Source organism: Drosophila virilis, chromosome 2, assembly GCF_030788295.1.
Source record: "Drosophila virilis strain 15010-1051.87 chromosome 2, Dvir_AGI_RSII-ME, whole genome shotgun sequence".
NCBI classification, from domain to species: Eukaryota; Metazoa; Arthropoda; class Insecta; order Diptera; family Drosophilidae; genus Drosophila; species Drosophila virilis.
The window spans coordinates 22,507,838-22,527,147 of record NC_091544.1 but is presented as its reverse complement, the minus strand read 5'-3'; the positions used below and the strand labels follow the sequence as shown (position 1 = coordinate 22,527,147).

General features: G+C 42.1%; 6 protein-coding genes across 7 annotated transcripts; 4 read left to right on the top strand and 2 right to left on the bottom strand.

Annotated features, from left to right (window-relative positions):
* The first annotated feature begins 98 nt into the window (after positions 1-98).
* On the top strand, positions 99-2,006 carry LOC6629322 (peptidyl-prolyl cis-trans isomerase sig-7). Its single transcript, XM_002053019.4, has 2 exons — positions 99-1,558; positions 1,612-2,006. The coding sequence occupies exons 1-2, from the start codon at positions 159-161 to the stop codon at positions 1,955-1,957; spliced, it is 1,746 nt and encodes a 581-aa protein (XP_002053055.2). The 5' UTR covers positions 99-158; the 3' UTR covers positions 1,958-2,006.
* LOC6629323 (complex III assembly factor LYRM7) lies at positions 1,934-2,728 on the bottom strand. Its single transcript, XM_002053020.4, has 4 exons — positions 2,597-2,728; positions 2,382-2,525; positions 2,246-2,327; positions 1,934-2,189 (listed from the first exon to the last, which is right to left on the bottom strand). Exons 1-4 carry the CDS (start codon positions 2,618-2,620, stop codon positions 2,026-2,028), a joined length of 414 nt encoding a protein of 137 aa, XP_002053056.2. The 5' UTR covers positions 2,621-2,728; the 3' UTR covers positions 1,934-2,025.
* Positions 2,729-2,791: 63 nt separating this feature from the next.
* Positions 2,792-11,413, top strand: lili (LMBR1-like protein). Of its 2 annotated transcripts, XM_070207514.1 has the most exons (9): positions 2,792-3,197; positions 7,555-7,679; positions 7,786-7,925; positions 7,996-8,226; positions 8,335-8,403; positions 9,351-9,859; positions 9,915-10,146; positions 10,210-10,366; positions 11,371-11,413. In XM_070207514.1, exons 1-9 carry the CDS (start codon positions 3,126-3,128, stop codon positions 11,396-11,398), a joined length of 1,563 nt encoding a protein of 520 aa, XP_070063615.1. In that variant the 5' UTR covers positions 2,792-3,125; the 3' UTR covers positions 11,399-11,413. The 2 variants fall into 2 exon arrangements, with proteins under 2 accessions (XP_070063615.1, XP_002053057.2); XM_002053021.4 differs by lacking the exon at positions 11,371-11,413 and having other exon boundaries at positions 2,793-3,197; positions 10,210-10,843.
* Positions 8,321-9,300, bottom strand: LOC6629325 (tetratricopeptide repeat protein 12). Its single transcript, XM_032432924.2, has 3 exons — positions 8,890-9,300; positions 8,718-8,840; positions 8,321-8,654 (listed from the first exon to the last, which is right to left on the bottom strand). The coding sequence occupies exons 1-3, from the start codon at positions 9,204-9,206 to the stop codon at positions 8,438-8,440; spliced, it is 657 nt and encodes a 218-aa protein (XP_032288815.1). The 5' UTR covers positions 9,207-9,300; the 3' UTR covers positions 8,321-8,437.
* A 300-nt stretch (positions 11,414-11,713) lies between the features above and the next one.
* On the top strand, positions 11,714-17,111 carry polybromo (protein). Its single transcript, XM_002053023.4, has 3 exons — positions 11,714-12,747; positions 12,824-15,856; positions 15,935-17,111. Exons 1-3 carry the CDS (start codon positions 11,805-11,807, stop codon positions 16,912-16,914), a joined length of 4,956 nt encoding a protein of 1,651 aa, XP_002053059.1. The 5' UTR covers positions 11,714-11,804; the 3' UTR covers positions 16,915-17,111.
* Positions 17,112-17,525: 414 nt separating this feature from the next.
* LOC26531054 (myb/SANT-like DNA-binding domain-containing protein 3) lies at positions 17,526-18,960 on the top strand. Its single transcript, XM_015172366.3, has 4 exons — positions 17,526-17,929; positions 17,987-18,057; positions 18,114-18,396; positions 18,458-18,960. Coding segments are annotated over exons 1-4 (711 nt in total). The 5' UTR covers positions 17,526-17,574; the 3' UTR covers positions 18,460-18,960.
* The last annotated feature ends 350 nt before the right edge of the window (positions 18,961-19,310 follow it).

Genomic DNA, 19,310 nt, shown 5'->3' with positions numbered 1-19,310 from the left:
ATTATTAACCGATTTAAAACAATCAAAATACTGTTTGGGAAATGAATATTTTGGTATGCCTTGGGTTGCCGCGCACGGTCTCACTCTTTATGTGCAGTATTTTTTTTTTTTGGAAGCCTGTTTCTGTAAATGATTGCAGATTTGTGCACCGGCTTACTATGTCTGTGGTTATAGAGACCACGCTAGGAGATTTGACCGTGGACCTGTTCACGGACGAGCGACCAATTGCCTGCCTTAACTTCATAAAACTTTGCCAGTTAAAATACTACAACTTCAACTTATTTCACACTGTGCAGCAAGGCTTCATTGCTCAAACCGGCGATCCCAGTGGCGTTGGAGATGGCGGTTCCTCAGTATGGGGTGTTGTGGAAGGCTCCCAAAAACGTTTCTTTGAGGCCGAATACATACCGAAAATACACCACTCAAGTGCGGGGATACTCTCGCTGGTCAGTGCCGGGAAAAATCTTGTTGGTTCCCAGTTCTTCTTTACGCTCGGTGAAAACCTGACATCGTTGGACGGAACTCACTGCGTTATTGGTGAAGTTGTGGAAGGACACGAATTGCTTCGGAAGTTGAACGATGCAATAGTGGACGACAGCTTTCGCCCATATCAGGATATACGCATAACTCACACTGTCGTTCTCGAAGATCCGTTTCCAAACCCCCGTGGTTTTCAAGTCCCCAGCCGTTCGCCGTCTCCTAGCATCGAAAGGCTTAAAAATGGGCGCATCGCCGCCGACGAAGACATAGACGACACCAACGGTAAATCCATGGAGGAGATGCAAGAGATGTTGGCAGAACGCGAAGCCAAGGCACGTGCTACAATTCTGGAAATCGTAGGGGACTTGCCGGATGCGGAGATGGCCCCGCCAGAAAACGTTCTTTTTGTATGCAAACTTAATCCTGTGACCACGGACGACGACCTGGAGATAATTTTCAGTCGCTTTGGCGTTGTTAAAGGCTGTGAAGTGATACGAGACCGGAAGACAGGTGACTCCCTACAGTATGCTTTTGTGGAATTCGAAGATCAAAAATCATGCGAGGCTGCCTACTTTAAAATGGACAATGTGCTTATTGACGATCGTCGCATACATGTGGACTTCTCGCAGTCGGTGTCTAAGGTGACTTGGCGGGGAAAAGGTCGAGGAATTATTGGTGCTGATGGTCGATTAGACTTTAATAACTTGAAAGAAAGGAATGGCAGTGGAAATATTAGTCAACCGAGCAAAATGGATAGCACTCAAGGGCGTAAGGATAGGAATAGAAATGATGAACGCAAAAATCGAACTTCTTTGGAAGAACGCAAGAAGGCTCGAGAGCTACGACACCAAGAACAAAAGGACCGCGACAAACGTGCTCGAGACCAATATGTTCAACGTTCAAGATCAAGAGACCCTAATATTCGGTATAGAGAACGATATGAAGGACGTCATTCCCGATCAAGGGATCGAAACGAACGTAGAAGGGCAACATCGCCTTACAGAGGCGGAAGTCGATACTCACCAGAACGTGGGCGGCGGGAAAATTTACGTAATAGAAGTAGAGACAGAAACAACAGGTAATTTGTAATGCGTTTATGTCGAATTATGCTTAATAAACATATATTTGCAGACCCACGTTTAAATCCCAAGAGAATCCAGAAAGCCACCGACGTAACGCTGAGAAAAGTTACAAGGAAAAACCATCAGAAGATAACACAAAAGACCGAAGACGTTTCGCTGTAGAAATGGAGAGCAAAACTAAGAAAAAATCAAAGCGAACTAAAAGCAGCAGCTCAGAATCCAGCAACACCTCCGATGATAGTGAATCATCGTTATCATCTAGTAGTTCGGATAGCTCCAAAGACAGCTCCTCCTCATCGGATCATCGTAGCAAACGCAAGAAGCACATCAAGTCGAAACATAAGAAAAGCAATGCAAAAAGCAAACACAAGTCCAAAAAAAAACGCAAAAAATAATGCTTTTAATGTATTGACATTACAAATAATTTAAACTATTTCACTAATATCCACAATGTGTTTTGTTTTTACTTCTTACGCGATTCTATCTCAGCCTCTAGGGCAGCCATAGCTGCCCCACCACAACAACCTGTGGACTTATCATTCCGCCGTCTGCGTGGAGCTTCAACCACTGCATCGGGGTCGAACATCACGTTGTCTAGGCGAGTAGTCTCTGGCGTTATACGTAGCTCTGTAAAATAGTCGATATCATCAGTACGGAAAAATATTTATGTAATATTTACTCACCAAAGACGTTGTCATCCCGTTTTTGGGCCTGAATTACATTCGTTCGCAACTCGTGGTCCACCTCCACAGCTAAGTTAATCATCTATAAATATTCAAATTAATGTTTGTTACCGTGTTGTAAAAATATGCATGCCACCTTTCGAATCTCCTCCTCGTTGGTTTCGTTCCGGTTCTGCTGAAATGATTCGTTTATCTTATGCCGGCCGGCCAACAGAGCCCTGTCATCGCCCTGAAACACATATTGGCGAGTGCGATGTAACTTTTTGAACGCGCTTAGCACCTATTGTTTGCCAAAATAAGAAATATTAAGTGTATTAAATTAATATTATCATTATTAAAGCAGCAACTCGCCTGACGCTTCAAAGATTGGGACATTATTTTACGTCATTGACAATCAGCTGATTTTGGAAAAAAATAGTCAACTCTAGGGCAGTGCAGAGGTGCACATTGTTCAGTTATCGAAAATTGTCTATCGTAAATAGTTTCGATAGTGATTTGTTTTTGACATCTCCAGGTCAGTTGCAAGAATTTTTTACGTCGCTTGGTTGTGTGCGACGGTTGTTTCGGCGTAAAGGAATACTGTGGGCATTTTTAAAATGCTGTGCTCTTTGAAAATCTAAATTCTTTAATAATTTAATTACTTAATAAAGCAATGCAATCTAACACAAAGTCTATCAATAAGCAATAACAATAAGCAACATCTATTTGGTCTGCGGTCGTGCGTACGCGGGTGAAAAGTGAAATTAGTTACTATTGGACATTTAATTGTGTTCGTGCTACACTCAGTAACGAAAGAAACTTAGCCGTGGGCGGGGGAGGGCCTTCCTAAACAAACACGAAACTGGCTCAAAACGACAAGCTAACATTCTTCCTTAAGAACATGGAGGAAGAGGAGGAGGAAGTGACAGACCTGAAGCTGCAACTGTTCCACAATACAGTGAGGGAGCACATTGTAAGTAACCACTGCCATCACTATTGTGACGTCACATTACATCAGCACCACCACCCCTAAAAGTACCATGCAAATTGATGCAGCTGCCTTCGCCTTGTCATTGTTGCAGCTGTAACTGTTAACTGGTACACCAGCGTAAGCGTCGCGAATGTTGCCTCAACTTGCAGTTGATCGGCGACGCGTATGATAAACAAATCAGTCGAATAATCGCTGTTTACATGTGTATGTGAGTTTGTTTATGGTTCTTATCAGGGAAACGCTACGCGATTTACGAACTATGCTAAGGCTACAATGTAGAAATGTGCGATAGCTGCTGCCGCTGCTGCTGTCACTTGGTTTCAATTTGGGCTGTAAATCAACTGATTTCCTGTTAGAAAAGCCACTTTTGAAGGCGGCGAATAAGTTAGCTGAGCTTGAAAAACTGAACCTTAAAAATATATACATGCATATAAAAACGAACAGCAGTAATACACTGCCAGCAGCAACAGGTGAAAGTGCTTGGGTATATTAATAAACATTTCGACTTGTAATGCAATCTATAAACACCTATGTGTATGTGTTAAGTATGTATGCACGTGTGTTTGGCTACAAATTAAGAAATACAGCAAGAAAAAGAATAACAAAACATTTTGAAATATGTTCACAAATGTTGCACTTGCTAACAGTTTCAAGTGCACGGCAAACGGGCACGATTTGTGCTCAATCTGTATGACCAACTGTGGCAGTCGTGCGCCGCAGCTGTGGCATTTTGTTTAAACAATATCCATCGGAATATAATTTGGTATTTTCATCGGGGCATGACACAGTCAACACAACTTGTTTGTGTCTGCCCGTGCGATGAGATGTGGCGCTTTTGTTTATGCAGCTAAAAATAGGTAACTAAACAATTTGTTATTTAATTTATACAATTGTGTGTATGTATGTATGTATATGTAACCTGTTCGCAGACGTTCATCAAGTGTCAAAATTGACCCAGGAAATGAACAGCCTGTGGCCGTTGGGGCAACTGTTCTTTGGTTGTTGCATGCATTACCGAAAATTGAATAATGCCGGGCTTGTATGTAGGTCAATAATTAGAGTACGTGTGTCGCATTCACAATGCTTTCCCGTTCGAAGCGCCCATAAATTATGCAGGAGCCCTCGACCGAATTGAATAATATCAAAATGTTTTTGCACTCTCGACACTAAGCCTATAATTAAGTAAATGCATATAAAACGGTTACTGAGAAAAATGGAAAGTATACACAGTCGAATACAATTGCCTTCATTAGGACAGGCAATTGGACATTAAAGAAAACCAATATACCCTTAATGACTCTGTGGACAGTGTATAAAAAAGGAGAGCCAATACCAACAATTCAAAAAGTATTCTATTCCCCTGTTCTTCTTTTTAATTGAATGTATTAATTGTACTATTTCGATTCCTTCTGCATGGAGAATCTTACTTCGATACAGCAGCCTTAACAGCTGCTCGGATTCTTGACACTAAAGTGCCCTTAAAAGGTTGTGCAAAGTAGTTGTATGGTTATTTTGGCCAGCACTGTATGCGAGTAACTCCGAGCTCAGTTCACTTATTGTAGCTTTTACTTTGACAATTGAGCTTTACGTACACTTTGCAAAAATGGCAACACGCTGCCTTTAATCACAGTCAATAATCAAACAAAGCGCCCCATTACTCAAAAAATGGTTTCGTTCAAATATAAATAATAGCTTTGCTTTTTTTTTTTGCCATTTTCAAAACATCTTTCACTTAATGCAAGTGCGCCAAACGTATTTGTGGATCCACCGGCTCGACCATTCACCGGCAATGTAGTTTCACAACAAGATACCGCCCATGTAGGCAGCGTTTATGATTGTTGCTGCAACCCGCGGCAGACGCCTGCTGCCCCCCTTGGCCGCAGTGTGCATCGCTATTTATAGCCAAGATATGCGACGCATTGCATGTTGGCGTTTTGGGCGTTTTTCATCTCGAGTTCATATCGTGTCATTGACTCGCTGCTCATTTCGGGTAACAACTAGTTTGCACAGAACTTGTCGAATTTGTCAGCGCTCCCAGCATCACTTTGTTCGGGTGGGGTTAGTATATAGAGCCGACTTTTCTGCAATCTATCTTTCGTATTTGTCTTTAAGCCTCATGCATTGGATAATAAAACAAATATATATATTTCACATGTGTTTTTATTGCAACCGGACACAACGGTGCGAATCTGTTCTCTCTGGACTCAAATGTATTCGTATCGCATTCATTCACCATTCGTGCCAGACTGAGGCTTGGGCCTTATCTCTCGCATTACTATGTGGACTGGGCCATGCGTTCCAAGTTCGTCAGCTTTGAAAAAACGTCACGTCAGTCGGGATTATATTATATTCACACTGGGTTTAAAAATAAACTACGCACAACTGAGAGCGGAACGGAGTAAGAGAGAGTAATAATATTTATTTTGGCACGAATAAATACAATGCCGCCAATCATAATGGCTATTAACGCTGATTGGATACTTTTAATCAAATCAATCAAACTCAATCAGCGTTGTTGCTCCCAATACGCCATTAATTTAATTGAAAGCTTTCATACTTCATCCTTATATACATTCATAGTTTATGTAGTTGTGATAATTATATTCGGGCATCTGAAATCGGAAAAACAGACAAAAAGCTGGGAAAATACGAATGGGCGAAAAGAACGCCCATTCTACACATGGGTATATATTGTTTAGTTTTGATCATATTCTTTCTGTTGTTGTTTGCTTCTTTTTTTTTTTTTTTGTCTTTGGAACATGAAAAAGTCTTTTATTAATGATACATGTATATGTAGACGTTTTGTTTTGTATTTTTCGCAGCGCAAAAAGCAATGACGTGTGCTTTAAACGACAGACAGCATCTGTTTTTCCCATTTATTTATATTTGTTATCTATGGGCATAGGAATACCTTTGAGTTATTTTAAATTGATACGGGATTGTACCGCAATAAACTAAGAAATTAAAACCAATTCATGGCGTTTCTCTAATCAAATCTGATAGAAGATACTCAGCAAATAAATAATATATATACATATTTAATTAGGCATAGGCACATGCCATATTCCAAGGTGTGTCCAAAAAGTACAGGGAATTATATAAATTCATTTTCTCTATTAGTTTAAATAACACAATATAATTGTTAAACATGATCTTACTAAATTAAATATAAAGATATACGTGATAGACATAATGTAAATGATTGGTTACATGCAACATTTCGTACTAATTATTATAATTATATATTAATTCCTACAGCAATGTACATAATGCTCATGCTTAACTGAAACCCTTTTTGGCACCGACATTTAATTGGCTTTAATGTCTGCAATGTTTCTAATCCTTATCAATGGATTTTTCGTGTTGTCGGCTGCTGATAAGAAATATTCCAAAAGACAAACTCTTGACCTTTGGCCACAACTTTTACTGCGGTAGAAGCGTATTAGTTATTAATCATCAGCTGCTTGCTTATATTGAAAAACTTTTCAAATAATATATATGTACTACCTAGCTATATATATATATGTTAAAGCCATGGGAAATTCCCATTTACGTTAACTTAAGACCCGTATTACGACAAAATCAGATTGTGTAAATAAATCAACTGGAAAACTTGTATGTAAAAAATGACAAAATATTACTGAATGACTTAAAGACCCCAGCATGTCGACCTTCCTGAGCACGGCGCATTGTTTTCAGCGTAGTTAAGAGATATTTTCCACTTTGCCTTTTCTTTTCCGATTATGGTCTTATTATTGTTTTTGTTACCATTGTAGGGCGTTTTAAAGAAGGAGACATCTGTGGTCCCTTAAAGTTAATAAGATATAAAGTAAATATAAATTCTTGATCAGCGTCAAACAATATGTCATTTTCTATCCAAATATTGAAGCTATCCGACCACTATCCAAGATATTTTCACACAAACTCGGCATTTACAAGCTTTACCTCTTTCAAATATCTGCAAAGCCGCTTAAGGTGAATGTTTACCAGGGTATTAATTCTTGAATTGGTCTGGTATTGCTTATATATATTTTTTTATTTATTCTTGATTTCAAAATATAAAAAATGCGCTTTTCTTTCGAAACGTTTCACTTTTTAAGAACTGTCGAGACTAACGTATATACAAATATATTTCTATACGTAGATTGCATGAAAGGCCTTGACGCGAGCATATGCGTATATGTATATATTTAATTATGATAACAATCTGAAAAGTGTCAAATATAAATACAATTGTGGAAAGAAAAGAATGCATATATGCGCAATGTATATAAATACAAAACAAAGTTTTATTATTTTCCCAAAATCGACAACTAACAGAACGTTTCTCCCTTTGCAGATATTCTTGTTGCTCATCATTCTACTGTACTTTAGCTCGTATGTGGTCGTCTCGCGTTTCCGTCGTCGCGACCGCGACGATCTCTATTCAAATGACGAGGACGAGGTGCTGGTCTATCGGATAAGGTAACGTATTGTTGTTTGTGATATGGACAGGTGGGCAGAGCGCTATGACAAAGTCATCCACTTACATCCCAAGACATGCCCATAATCAATGATCAACTCTTTACAGCTTTTGGCTCTGCACCTTCACACTGGCAGTCGCCGAGGGCGCTGCCATGCTGCTGCCGGTGTCCATAGCGAGTAACGAGGTGCTGCTGCTGTATCCCAACAGCTATTACGTCAAATGGTTGAATAGCTCTCTAATACAAGGTGAATATAACCTATATCAAAAATTAAACATAACTCTATATCAACTTTTCACTTTCGGTTCCCAATGCAGGGCTGTGGAATCATGTGTTCCTTTTCTCCAATCTATCGCTGTTCGTCTTTCTACCATTTGTTTATCTTTTCTCCGAATCGACCGGCTTCGTGGGCCACAAGAAGGGCATCCTGGCGCGAGTCTACGAGACCTTTACAGTATTTATATTGATGGCTATCATTGTACTAGTTCTGACTGCCGTGCTCAGCGCAGTGTTTGGCATTGAAAAGTTCCAGTTCTTTTGGTTTCTAAGTAAGTACGGGGAAGAGGAAGCGGTTCCGCCCGATCGCACCCAGAACCGCCTCCTATTATAGATGGCATCTAAATGTATTGCTAATTTCCGCTGTTTACGCTTCACAGATTTGGGCAGTGTTCACCTGCCGTTCCTTTATTCATGTGTCTCATTTCTAGGCGTAATGCTAATGCTGAGTAAGTACAATACATTCAACTATACTTATATGCTTTACATTTGCTCGCCAATCTGACCGATAAATTTCTCAATATAGGCCAACTGCTGGGGATTATGACGGCGCGCTTGGGCAACACTGTCCTCAAAGTTTTCGGCATCATTTTGGTGCTTATAGGCAGTGGCTTTGTACAGCCAGGCGCGCAGATTTGTCTCCTGCAACTTGTCCAATACATACTGGCAGTCGTCAATTGCACGCTTGTAATTGCGCAGCCTGCAAACCACAAGATTTTGTTAAAAACTACGATTGTGGCTCATGGGTTATGGGAACACACACCTGATATAGCACAAGGCGCGATTATTGTAGGTGATGGCGCTATTCTTAACGCGCTCTATTGCCTTGTTGTAGTGTAGAATAGCCTTCTCATAGTTGCCGTTGCGAAATGCCTCGTTGCCTTGACTAAGGATTATACTGACACTTAGGAGATCTTTCTTAAACAAATACTTGCCTGCGCTGTAGTTCCGCCTCATATTCACGTTTGGCACGCGCCTGTGCACGTTCATTGGCATCCCGTTCGACCTCCTTCATAAAGCTCTGCTGGTCGGTAGTCTGTGCCCTGGCCTGCTCCTCGCGCTTATTGATTACAGTGCGATCCTCACGTACAGTCAATCGCACTTTGTCCACGTCGATGTTTTCAAAGTCCTCAGCAGTTTTCGCTTTTGGCTCCTCATTGGCATCGGTCTCGGGTTCACCTTTCAATATGTTGTCGATTTTTTTCAGAGTCGACTCAAAATCGGCAAAATCATCATTGTGATGCTCTTCCATTTCGGCTATGCTATATAATGTATAATGAATAAAATATTTCGTTTCGTCAAGCGTTTGCCGGCTGTAATTTTAGTTTGTTTGTTTGGCAGCCTTGGAAACCGACTAACGCTGTTTACTTTTTTTCACGCTTACTTTGTTTTACAGTTTGTACACCTTACGGATTTGTGCGACTGTTTGGCGTTGTCAACCAGGTGCTGGTTAGGCCCATGCTGCTGCGAGACGTGAACGAGGAGTTCAGTGCCTTCTATATGGAGGAGGCTAGCGTTAAGCGCAAGCTGGCCTACATTGACCTTCACAATGTGAGCATATCGGATGCTAAACGGGGCAGTCGCTTTACAAATGGCAACGGGCGTACACACAGCTATCTGCCACAGCCGCTGCTGCAACATTCGCTGGCGCATTTGTACCAACGCAAATCGCTTGTCGGGAATGTCGATGAGCAACACCAACTGCTAAACGAAAGACTGAAAGAGCTATACAGTGAGCGAAAGGAGTTGGACAAGCTGCGCAAGTCGAGCACTTTTCAACGCACCTTCGTCTATCCGCTTGCCATGCTGCTGTTACTGTTTTGTACAGCCGTAACCATACTGCTGGTCGTGCAAAACACACTGGAGCTGCTCATAGGCATTAAGGCGCTGCCGCTGAGCACAAGGGTAGGTCTTCATATTATGATTAAACTTACACAGATTTAAATATATGTATTTTCAGCAATTTACGCTTGGCATTTCATCGCTATCGAAGCTTGGACCGGTTGGCGCCGCCATGGAAGTGTGTCTCATATTTTATCTAGGCGCCACCTCGGTGGTGGGTTTTTACAGCATGCCCTTCATGAATAATGTGAGGCCCAAACGGCGACAGACTTCGCTGCCTCAGCTGATGTTAAACTGTGGCTTCATGCTGGTTTTGTCCTCTGCGCTGCCACTGCTAAGCAGGATCATAGGTATAACAAGACGAATGTATACTTATCGTGTGTTTGCTAATCTGTGTCGGTTTTCTTTTCAAGGTATTACCAACTTTGATCTGCTGGGTGACTTTGGAGCCATCGAGTGGCTCGGTAATTTTCAGATTGTCCTGCTGTACAATCTAGTATTTGGCACAACGACAGCGCTGTGTTTGGCCAATAAATTTACGGCGACGGTGCGACGAGAGCTTCGTGCACGGTTAGTCGAGAACTATGTGCTCTTTACTAACTACATGAGCTTCATCAACTGATATTTAAGACAGCGACGCGACAAAGCCTTGCCATGCCAGCGCCAACGTTACGCTGACCAGCTGCTCAGGCGCTTTGTCGAGTCGCCCTTTACGAGTCTAACTAGTTTATATGCCAAGTACTACGATCTTAGTCGTAAGAGTAGTCGAAATACCACCGCTAGTCGTCAGGCAGACAAGATGGACTGTTAAGAGAGGAATGTGGAGGTGCAGCTTCCGACATGAATTTAAACTACTTTATACAGAACTGATATTGATATTTAAATGTTGCGCTGTTTATTGTTGTGCTTAATTGTTGTAGTTTATAGTGTACGCACAGCATTTAAACTGCATTTCCGCTTTGTGCGTGTAGACACCCCCACCCCCACACCCACACACACACACACTCACAGGCAAATGGAAGCTACAGTTACGTTCTAAGATTTACATTTGTGAACATCTATCAAATCTATTTTGTATACAAACATTGTGTGCAACATAAACTGCTGTCAACAGATTAGGTTTAGGCTAAATTGTAGGTGTTTTTAAAATTTTATTAGTCTGAGTCTATAGTCAATGTCGATATGTTTATTCGATATCCATTTCATGCATATTTTTACAATAATTCTCGTATTTGTACTAATTTAAAGCAAGAATTTTAACGCATGCGTCTCATTGTCATTCTTAATCATAAACAAAATAATTTATTTTAATATATTCATATGTATGTCAACAATAATGTTCCTTAAATGGCGCATACGCTAACGCGCCTTTCATCATCTTTATTGCACACTAAAAACAATAAAACAACAAACGTACATATACATATGCATCTAAAAGTTATGTGATATAATAAAAATAAAAATCGTTTAAATTTAAATTAATACAGCTTCTTTCATTTGGCATACACTGCTTTTAGCCATTATTAGTTTCTGTGATGCAGAACTGATTTTACTCTGACTTCTTTTATTTACAGTTTGACGGCGCTTTTTTTGCTGGCTTAGCGTGTGTTCAAGGCTTGGTCCAGATATCTCTAATTATATAAATACTGTGATCTTAAAATAAATAGAATATATATTTACACGTATTAACAATATTCTTTTGGAAGGTAAGAAGCCGAGAGCATAAGGCCTTAAACTTTGCCAATTTTCTTTTGTCTGTCTGTTAGTCAGTATTGTATATGAAGATAATAAATAACATGATATAACTATCAGCAAGGGTATAAAAAAGTGGCATACCCCCAGAATGTTAGTGGCGTGAGTGTTATCGATGTTTCCATCGTGTGCAAAACTAATATGCGATAGCTTGCTTTCGATATACCTACAGTTTGCACATCGCTAATTTTTGTATTGGCGTCGTTGTAAAATTATAATTTTATTTATAAATTTCCCATAAAATATCTGCAAAAATATGCTTAGTCGTAAGCGTCGCGCGAGTTCAATATCAAGTCGACAAGATGAAGATCCCCTTCTGCTAGACGATTCGACGCCGGAGCAATCGCCGGTACAGCAGACACAATCGGCGCGCAAAAAGCGGCGCTTGGATCCAACGGAGCTGTGCCAACAGCTGTACGACTCCATACGTAACATTAAGAAAGAAGATGGATCTATGTTGTGCGATACATTCATAAGAGCACCTAAGCGCCGCCAAGAGCCCTCCTACTATGACGTGGTGGTGAATCCCATCGATTTGCTGAAAGTACAACAAAAGTTAAAAACAGATTCCTATGACGATTTGTACGATATGATGAACGACCTGGAATTGTTAATAAGTAATGCAAAGGCGTTCTATAAACCCGACTCGGCCGAATTTCAGGACGCCGTTGCTTTGTGGCAGCATATACAGACTCAGCGTCAACGCATCATGGAAGCAAATGGCTTCGCGGAGGAGGAGCCACGTGCAAAACGTGCGCCCCGCAATGCGCGTCGGCTGACGAGCAGCACTGAACCAGGCGGTGGGGATCTTGACGACGATTGCAATCAGTACGAAGAACTTTTTGCATCGATAATGACGGCCACGGATCCGATAGGTGACAGGGCTATGCATCGCATGTTTCAACTTTTGCCGTCTAAGAAGATTTATCCTGACTACTATGATGTTATAGAGCATCCAATTGATTTACGGCTGATTGCCACTAAGATACAAATGAACGCGTATTCTTCGTTGGTGGAAATGGAGCGCGACCTACTGCAAATGACAAAGAATGCTTGCCTTTTCAATGAGCCTGGATCGCAGATTTATAAGGATGCCAAGGCCTTAAAGCGAATCTTTACACAACGACGTCTAGAGCTAGAGACGGGCAAGGGCAAGCCAGTCCGACGCGTCAAGAGTTTGTCGAGTGCAGCGATAGCAGGTGGGTTGAGTTCCGGAGAGTTACATAAATGGGTGCCTTTTGTTTAAGGGAAACCATAATCTTACCTATATTTTAGCGCTCAAAGAGGAAGTGGATAGCTCGGACGATGAGGAGACCAGCAAGAAAGGCGAGGGACCCATGTGGGCATTATTTGATCACTTGTATAATGCTCCTGGCACATCAGAGCATCCCGGTGTCACTGGTCCGCCGCTGGGCAATTCTTTGTGGAAGCTGCCTGTGCGTCGCTTTCATCCTGAATACTTCGAGCTTATCAAACGTCCCATTTCAATGAGTCAAATTCACACTAAGCTAAAGAAGGGCGATTATGCGAACATAAGTGATCTCACTGGCGATCTCTATTTGATGCTGGATAATGCCAAAAAAGCGTTTCCAATCACGCATCGCACGCACAAAGATGCACTGAAAATGCTGAAACTCATGAATGCCAAACTAGTAGAGGAATCGCTGGAAGAAACCAGTGATATGGATGAGGATGAAATAGACGAAACTTTCACAGCGAGCGTGCAGCCAGAGAAGCGCAAACCGGGCAGGCCACGAGTCAATTCAAATTCCAGTACGGCGCACACGTCCAACAACTCAAATTCACCCAAAACGAATCGCATTGCTATCAATGCGACCATCAAGAAGAAAATTCTCACTATACAAAAATACCTGGTGGACTTTACGGTAGGCAACCGTAGGCCCATTGAGATGTTTATGGAAAAGCCACCGCGCAAGGTATATCCAGATTACTATGATATAATACAGAATCCCATTGACATGAATACCATTGAGCACAATATTCGTGCCGATCGGTATGCCACCGTGGAGGACGTCGTTGCCGACTATCGACTCATGTTTTCCAATTGTCGACAATATAATGAGGAGGGTTCCAATATTTACGAGGACGCCAATTCGCTGGAACGCGCCCTGAACGAAAAGCTCAAAGAATTTCCTGGTCTGGTGGAGGTCAAGAGGCCTCTGCAAAAATACAACAAGCTTGGGCGCAAGCCAAAGGCAGCGCTGCTAGCTGATCGTGATCGCCTCTGGCAGTTTTATGAAACGCTGCGAGACTATCAGGAACCGAAAGGCAAGCGCCAATTGTCGCTAATCTTTACCAAGCTGCCATCAAAAAGCGACTATCCGGAATATTATGACATAATCAAGGATCCAATGGATATGGAGCGCATTGCACAGAAACTAAAGCAGGCCGCCTACGAAAGTGTGGACGAGCTGGCCGCTGATTTTCTGCTCATGCTTGAAAATGCCTGCAAATATAATGAGCCCGACTCGCAAATATACAAAGACGCTTTGGTGTTGCAACAGTTGACGCTGCAATTAAAGCAGCAGCTGCGCACTGAGCGTGATGCACTGCCGGATGTCTCGTTGGCTGTTCAGGAACTGTTCTTAACGCTCTTTACTTCGGTTTACAATCACCAAGACGAAGAGGGACGCTGTTATTCGGACTCTTTGGCTGAGTTGCCCGAGTATGACGAGTTGGGCGATGGCGCGAAAGTACGCGGTATATCCCTGGATCTGGTCAAACGTCGTCTGGATAAAGGAGCCTATAAGCGTTTGGATGTCTACCAGGAGGACATGTTTTCTTGTTTGGAGCGAGCGCGCAAATTGTCGCGCACCGACTCGGACATTTTCCAGGACTCCATCGAACTACAAACGTATTTTATACGAAAGCGAGATGAGCTGTGCAAGGACACACTGAGTTCGCCGGCGCTCGGCTTCACGCTAGACAAATTGCTTTTAGACGTGGAGGTAATGCGGCTGCAGAAGGTGGCCCAAGAGGAACAGGATCAGGAGCAAGACAAAGATGACTTCAATGCAAACACAAAAGGGGAAAGCATGACAATCAACCAGCAGGTGTATTCGCCTGGCGACTATGTGTATGTTCAGATGCCAGAGAACAAGATTCCCAGTATTGCATGTATCGAAAGGCTATGGACTACGCCGAACAATGAAAAGCTAATGCAGGCCTCAATCTTTCTGCGTCCGCACGAGACCTATCACGTAACTTCGCGAAAGTTTCTCGAAAAGGAGGTCTTCAAGAGCAGCATCTCGCAAACCATTTCCATGGATAAGGTACTGGGCATGTGCTACGTCATGCATATCAGGGACTACATTAAGTTGCGGCCCGATGGGCTGCCCGAAAAAGATGTGTTTGTCTGTGAATCTCGATACAATCTGCAAGGGCGTTGTTTCAAGAAGCTTAAGAATTGGCCAACTTCGCGCGAAAGCAACAACAGTTCGGTGAGATTTGTGCCGCGCGACACGCCATTGGAACTGAAGCGTGTGATGTCCGTCTTTAAGGAGCGAATTGAAAAGCACAAAGGCGAGCTAGAGGAGCTTAAGCTGCAGGAAGCGCTGGTCGAAAAGGAAAAACCCAATGTAACCTGCGACGCACCACCAAATGCCCAGGATAACAGTGTATACTATCAGCAGTATAACACCATTTGTAGCGGGGTCATCAAGACCGGTGATTTTGTTTATGTGGCCACGCAAAGTGGAAAGCAATCCGTTGCCCAAGTCCAGCAGATCTGGGAATTAAATGGAAAATCGTATTTTAAGGGACCGTGGTTGCTGTCACCTAGCGAGACAACACCAGCATTAGGCAAGCAATTTTATCGCCAAGAGTTGCTACTAAGCACTGTTGAGGATATGAGTCCCGTCATTGGTATCGTGGGCCGCTGTGCTGTGCTGGAGTATGCCGAGTTCATTAGCTCCCGACCCACAGAAATCGCTGAGAGTGATGTGTACATTTGCGAGTCAGTCTACGATGAAGTTAAGAAAGCATTACGCAATCTGGTAGTCGGCAATTTGCGCAAGTTCCAGCATAGTGCTGAGGTCACCGAAGATGAAATATTTTATTTCAAATCGCCCATTAAACCAGCCAAGGATGTGAAGAACGAGTTGAACGAGTTGTCCATGCTAGAAGATTCTATGGATGGTGATACGCCATCGCTAAGCTCGGATATAGTCGCAATATCGTCCCCAGCGCCGTCCGTGAACTCTACGCCGCTTACCTCTAAGACAAAAATGAAATCGGCAAAGAAGAGCCTCACTGGATACATACTGTACTCTAGCGATGTGCGTAAGGGTAAGCGCTAATTGAATTCCATTCAAATTAAGTTGGTATGACTCGTATCTATATTTAATAATTTCTTGTCGTCTGCAGGTATAAGTCAGAGCAATCCGGATGCAACATTTGGTGACATTTCTCGCTTAGTGGGCAATGAGTGGAAGAGTTTGCCCTCTAGCGTCAAGCAAAGCTGGGAGGATCGCGCCAACAAGCTGAACGAAGAGGCCGCTGCCTTGCGTCGTGAGATTGACGATAACCAAAATTGTGGAAGTCCACTGCCGCAAAGCGCTACTGGCGGTCAGGACTCAGGTCCGGCGCTGACCTTTGAATGCCTATGGGACAAGTGTGACTATCAATTCGAAGAAATGGCAGACTGTACTGAGCATTGTCTTTCCGATGCCACTGGACACATTCAGCGACACCCCCAGGCAGGCGTCGAGATGGAGTACGTGTGTCTCTGGCGTAACTGTCCGCGCATACGCAAGTCTGTCCAAGCTTTTCCCAATGTGTTGCGGCTCATTAAACATGTGCGCGAGGTACATCTGAGCAAGTGTGGTAAACCGTTAGGGATCACGGAGCGCAGTAAAAACTTTGTGCCCCGCAAGCAGAAACTAGGACCTCAGTTAGGGTCCAGTGTACCAATCCCATCCAACAACGCGCACTCACCCCGAGCACCGCTTAACGCGGAGGTTGCGCAGCAACAGCAACAACTGCAGCTTCAGCAACAACAGCAGCAACAACAACAGCAGCAGATGCAGACTATTGTTACGGGACCGCCTCTGGAGCCTATGTTTGTAACTGTACCACCCCGTTCCAACCGTGTCATCCACTCCGAGGCTTATATTAAGTACATTGAAAGCCTGCAGACGGGTAGCCATTTAAGTGTCAGCGCCTGCAATAACAATTGGCGTCGATCACTTACCCACGTGCATCCTACCCAGGTGGGAAAGACGCAGTTGCCTGAGCACTGGCTGGGCCCCAATATACGTGACCAAGAAAATGTGGTGCAGGCGCTATGCCATTTACGGAACTTCATGTTGGACGATGTGCTGGAAATACAGCGCAGCTGCAATTAAATTTGATTCTATGAGAGTTTGAAAATACAAATTTTATCTGTATGTCAAAAAAAGTTAAATAAGATAACTATATAGAAATACCATTAAAAGTCATGATCATTGCAATACGACAAAAATCCATCGATGACCCGAATGTAAAAAAAAAATCTTCATCTTGTCCTCTGTAAAGAAAATAAACATCTTTTTCTCTACAAAAACCTTCATAATTTTTTAATCCTTTGAAATGAGTTTCCATAATAATAAAGGTCTGAGGGGTGTTTCGCACAGCAGAATTTCAATATTCGAGTTACTAACAGTACCCGACAGTTGTTAAGCATATGTCCACACAGGCTTTATTTAGACGAACTTTGTTTCTTAACGTATTTAATCTAAATTGGATTTTATTAATATATATTCTTTAGAAACAATAAGATGTCAAATGGTTTTTGATTGACGGTATGTGACTGGGAAGATATGAGTACTTCTGTCCTTAGCTTTAAGTTTATAATAATTTCATATTTACTATCAAAATACTTGCCAACAATATTTAAAAACGTTTGAACTCTGGCAACATGCACCGACAAGGTGGCAGGGCTGGTCATAATTTGCAGAGAGTGGTCACACTGAATAAACTACAGCTGAGTTTGTTTATTTTGTATGTTGTGTGCGGAAAATTGAAAAATGTCGAGCGAGGAAAAGAAAAAAAGAGGCAAAAATTTTACGGCAGAGGAGGAGCAAGTGCTCATGGAGCTGCTGGAAGAAAGAAAGAATATCCTGGAGAATAAAAAGTCGGACGCAGCTACCTGGAAACAGAAAGAGCAGGCTTGGGAAGAAATGGCAGACACCTTTTACACCAGAACAGGCATTCGGCGCGAATGGAAGGCATTAAGAGACAAGTTTATAAACATGAAAAGGAGGTCCAAGGTAGAACTGGGTGAGGACAAGACCCACAGTTTTCGCATGGGCACAGGAAAGTTTATTGCCTTGATGGGGGATTCAACAGCAGGCTTGAGCAACCAATTCGACAGCGATGCTTGTAAGTATTTGAATTTGGAAAACGCTTGCTACTATCAAATCTAAATCCTCCTTACAGCCAATGTGCCCAATGACATGAGCTTCGAGGGGGAGGATGACATGTTTGCAAGTTCCACAGATGCGCACGATGTAAGCACATATTATTATAAGCATGCAGTTGGAGATTGATATATTTTGGTTTGAAGGTCGCCAATATTTCTGCACACAAGGAAGTCATGGCAAGCACAAGTGTCGACTGGCCCAGTTGGAACCCAAGAACCCTGCGAAGCTTGGATGAGGAAAAGATTAAATTGGTGTTGCTTCAGCAAGATTTTTATAAGGGCGAAAATTTGCGAGCGCAAGAAAAACATGACCACGAAATGCTTAAAGAGAAAATCAAGCTGGATCAGGAAGTCCAAGAGGGAAAACTGCGAATTGAAATGATGGAATTGGAAATCCTTGAGAAACGTGCTAGGCTAGATTTGAAATGTGAGTAGAACGTTGCTTAACTGTAACTGTAAGCATCAATTTATTTCGACTTGTATTGCAGAGGAGGCAGTTCATCTCGTTTGTTGCGCTGTAAAAAATGAGTTGATTATCAATCCTTAAGTAATAGAAAAAACAAAGCACCTTCGGAATGCCGAAGACTTAGTACCCTTGCAGATATATAAACAGAGCTGTTGCTATCGCAGCGCGATCCTAATTAGCGCCCAAAACAATGTGTAATATCCGGCCGATCTTTTGACGGAATCTTCTTTTATATTACAGAGCTGCTTACTTTCGTATTATTTGTTTTCTAAAATCAATCTGATTTCGTTGTTTTGGCCGGATCCAATATAAAAATGTACATATCTTTAAGACTCGCAAACGAAATTGAGCACAGACTGACTTGACTATATCCACTCAGCTGGTCGTCGTAATTAAAAATAGTTTATGGGCTCAAATTATTAGCCCTTATTGGGCTATACATACATTTCGTCAAATGCAAGGGTATAATAAATAGGCCGAGTTAAGTTTATGGATAAGCTAAATAAATTTCGAAATAATTTAGTATTAACGCTGTCTATCGCCTCAGTCATTATTTTGTGTGTTATAGGGAATCCGGCTAATATATTAGGCTCAGCTGATGTTAATTTTCACCCAAAGAACTGAAAGCTGGTTACCTGATCTGAATATTTATTTTAAAAGACGCTATAAGGGACCACGGTACTTGCTCGAATTGTGGAAACTCACCTGTAAGCATTGTATGACTAGCTCTGAAGCTAATAAGTTTAGCTAATACATTAACGTTATAATTAATAACGTTATCAGTAATATAGTGATCGGCACTAGTTTTGACTATCGGCCTTGGTAAATTTGTCTGCATGGTAACTTTATTATGCTCAAAGCAATCTGAATTCAAC

Coding starts and splice junctions, on each gene's coding strand:
- LOC26531054 (XM_015172366.3), top strand. CDS start 17,575: ATGTCGAGCGAGGAAAAGAAAAAAAGAGGCAAAAATTTTACGGCAGAG. Junction 17,930..17,986: donor CCAATTCGACAGCGATGCTT/GTAAGTATTTGA, acceptor TCCTCCTTACAG/CCAATGTGCCCAATGACATG. Junction 18,058..18,113: donor GTTCCACAGATGCGCACGAT/GTAAGCACATAT, acceptor TTTGGTTTGAAG/GTCGCCAATATTTCTGCACA.
- LOC6629325 (XM_032432924.2), bottom strand. CDS start 9,206: ATGGAAGAGCATCACAATGATGATTTTGCCGATTTTGAGTCGACTCTG. Junction 8,841..8,889: donor GAGGCGGAACTACAGCGCAG/GCAAGTATTTGT, acceptor TATAATCCTTAG/TCAAGGCAACGAGGCATTTC. Junction 8,655..8,717: donor CGCGCCTTGTGCTATATCAG/GTGTGTGTTCCC, acceptor TGTGGTTTGCAG/GCTGCGCAATTACAAGCGTG.
- LOC6629323 (XM_002053020.4), bottom strand. CDS start 2,620: ATGTCCCAATCTTTGAAGCGTCAG. Junction 2,328..2,381: donor ACGAGGAGGAGATTCGAAAG/GTGGCATGCATA, acceptor GAATATTTATAG/ATGATTAACTTAGCTGTGGA. Junction 2,190..2,245: donor ACGGGATGACAACGTCTTTG/GTGAGTAAATAT, acceptor ACTATTTTACAG/AGCTACGTATAACGCCAGAG.
- LOC6629322 (XM_002053019.4), top strand. CDS start 159: ATGTCTGTGGTTATAGAGACCACGCTAGGAGATTTGACCGTGGACCTG. Junction 1,559..1,611: donor AGTAGAGACAGAAACAACAG/GTAATTTGTAAT, acceptor ATATATTTGCAG/ACCCACGTTTAAATCCCAAG.
- polybromo (XM_002053023.4), top strand. CDS start 11,805: ATGCTTAGTCGTAAGCGTCGCGCGAGTTCAATATCAAGTCGACAAGAT. Junction 12,748..12,823: donor GTCGAGTGCAGCGATAGCAG/GTGGGTTGAGTT, acceptor CCTATATTTTAG/CGCTCAAAGAGGAAGTGGAT. Junction 15,857..15,934: donor CTCTAGCGATGTGCGTAAGG/GTAAGCGCTAAT, acceptor TGTCGTCTGCAG/GTATAAGTCAGAGCAATCCG.
- lili (XM_002053021.4), top strand. CDS start 3,126: ATGGAGGAAGAGGAGGAGGAAGTGACAGACCTGAAGCTGCAACTGTTC. Junction 8,227..8,334: donor CCAGTTCTTTTGGTTTCTAA/GTAAGTACGGGG, acceptor TACGCTTCACAG/ATTTGGGCAGTGTTCACCTG. Junction 9,860..9,914: donor CGCTGCCGCTGAGCACAAGG/GTAGGTCTTCAT, acceptor ATGTATTTTCAG/CAATTTACGCTTGGCATTTC.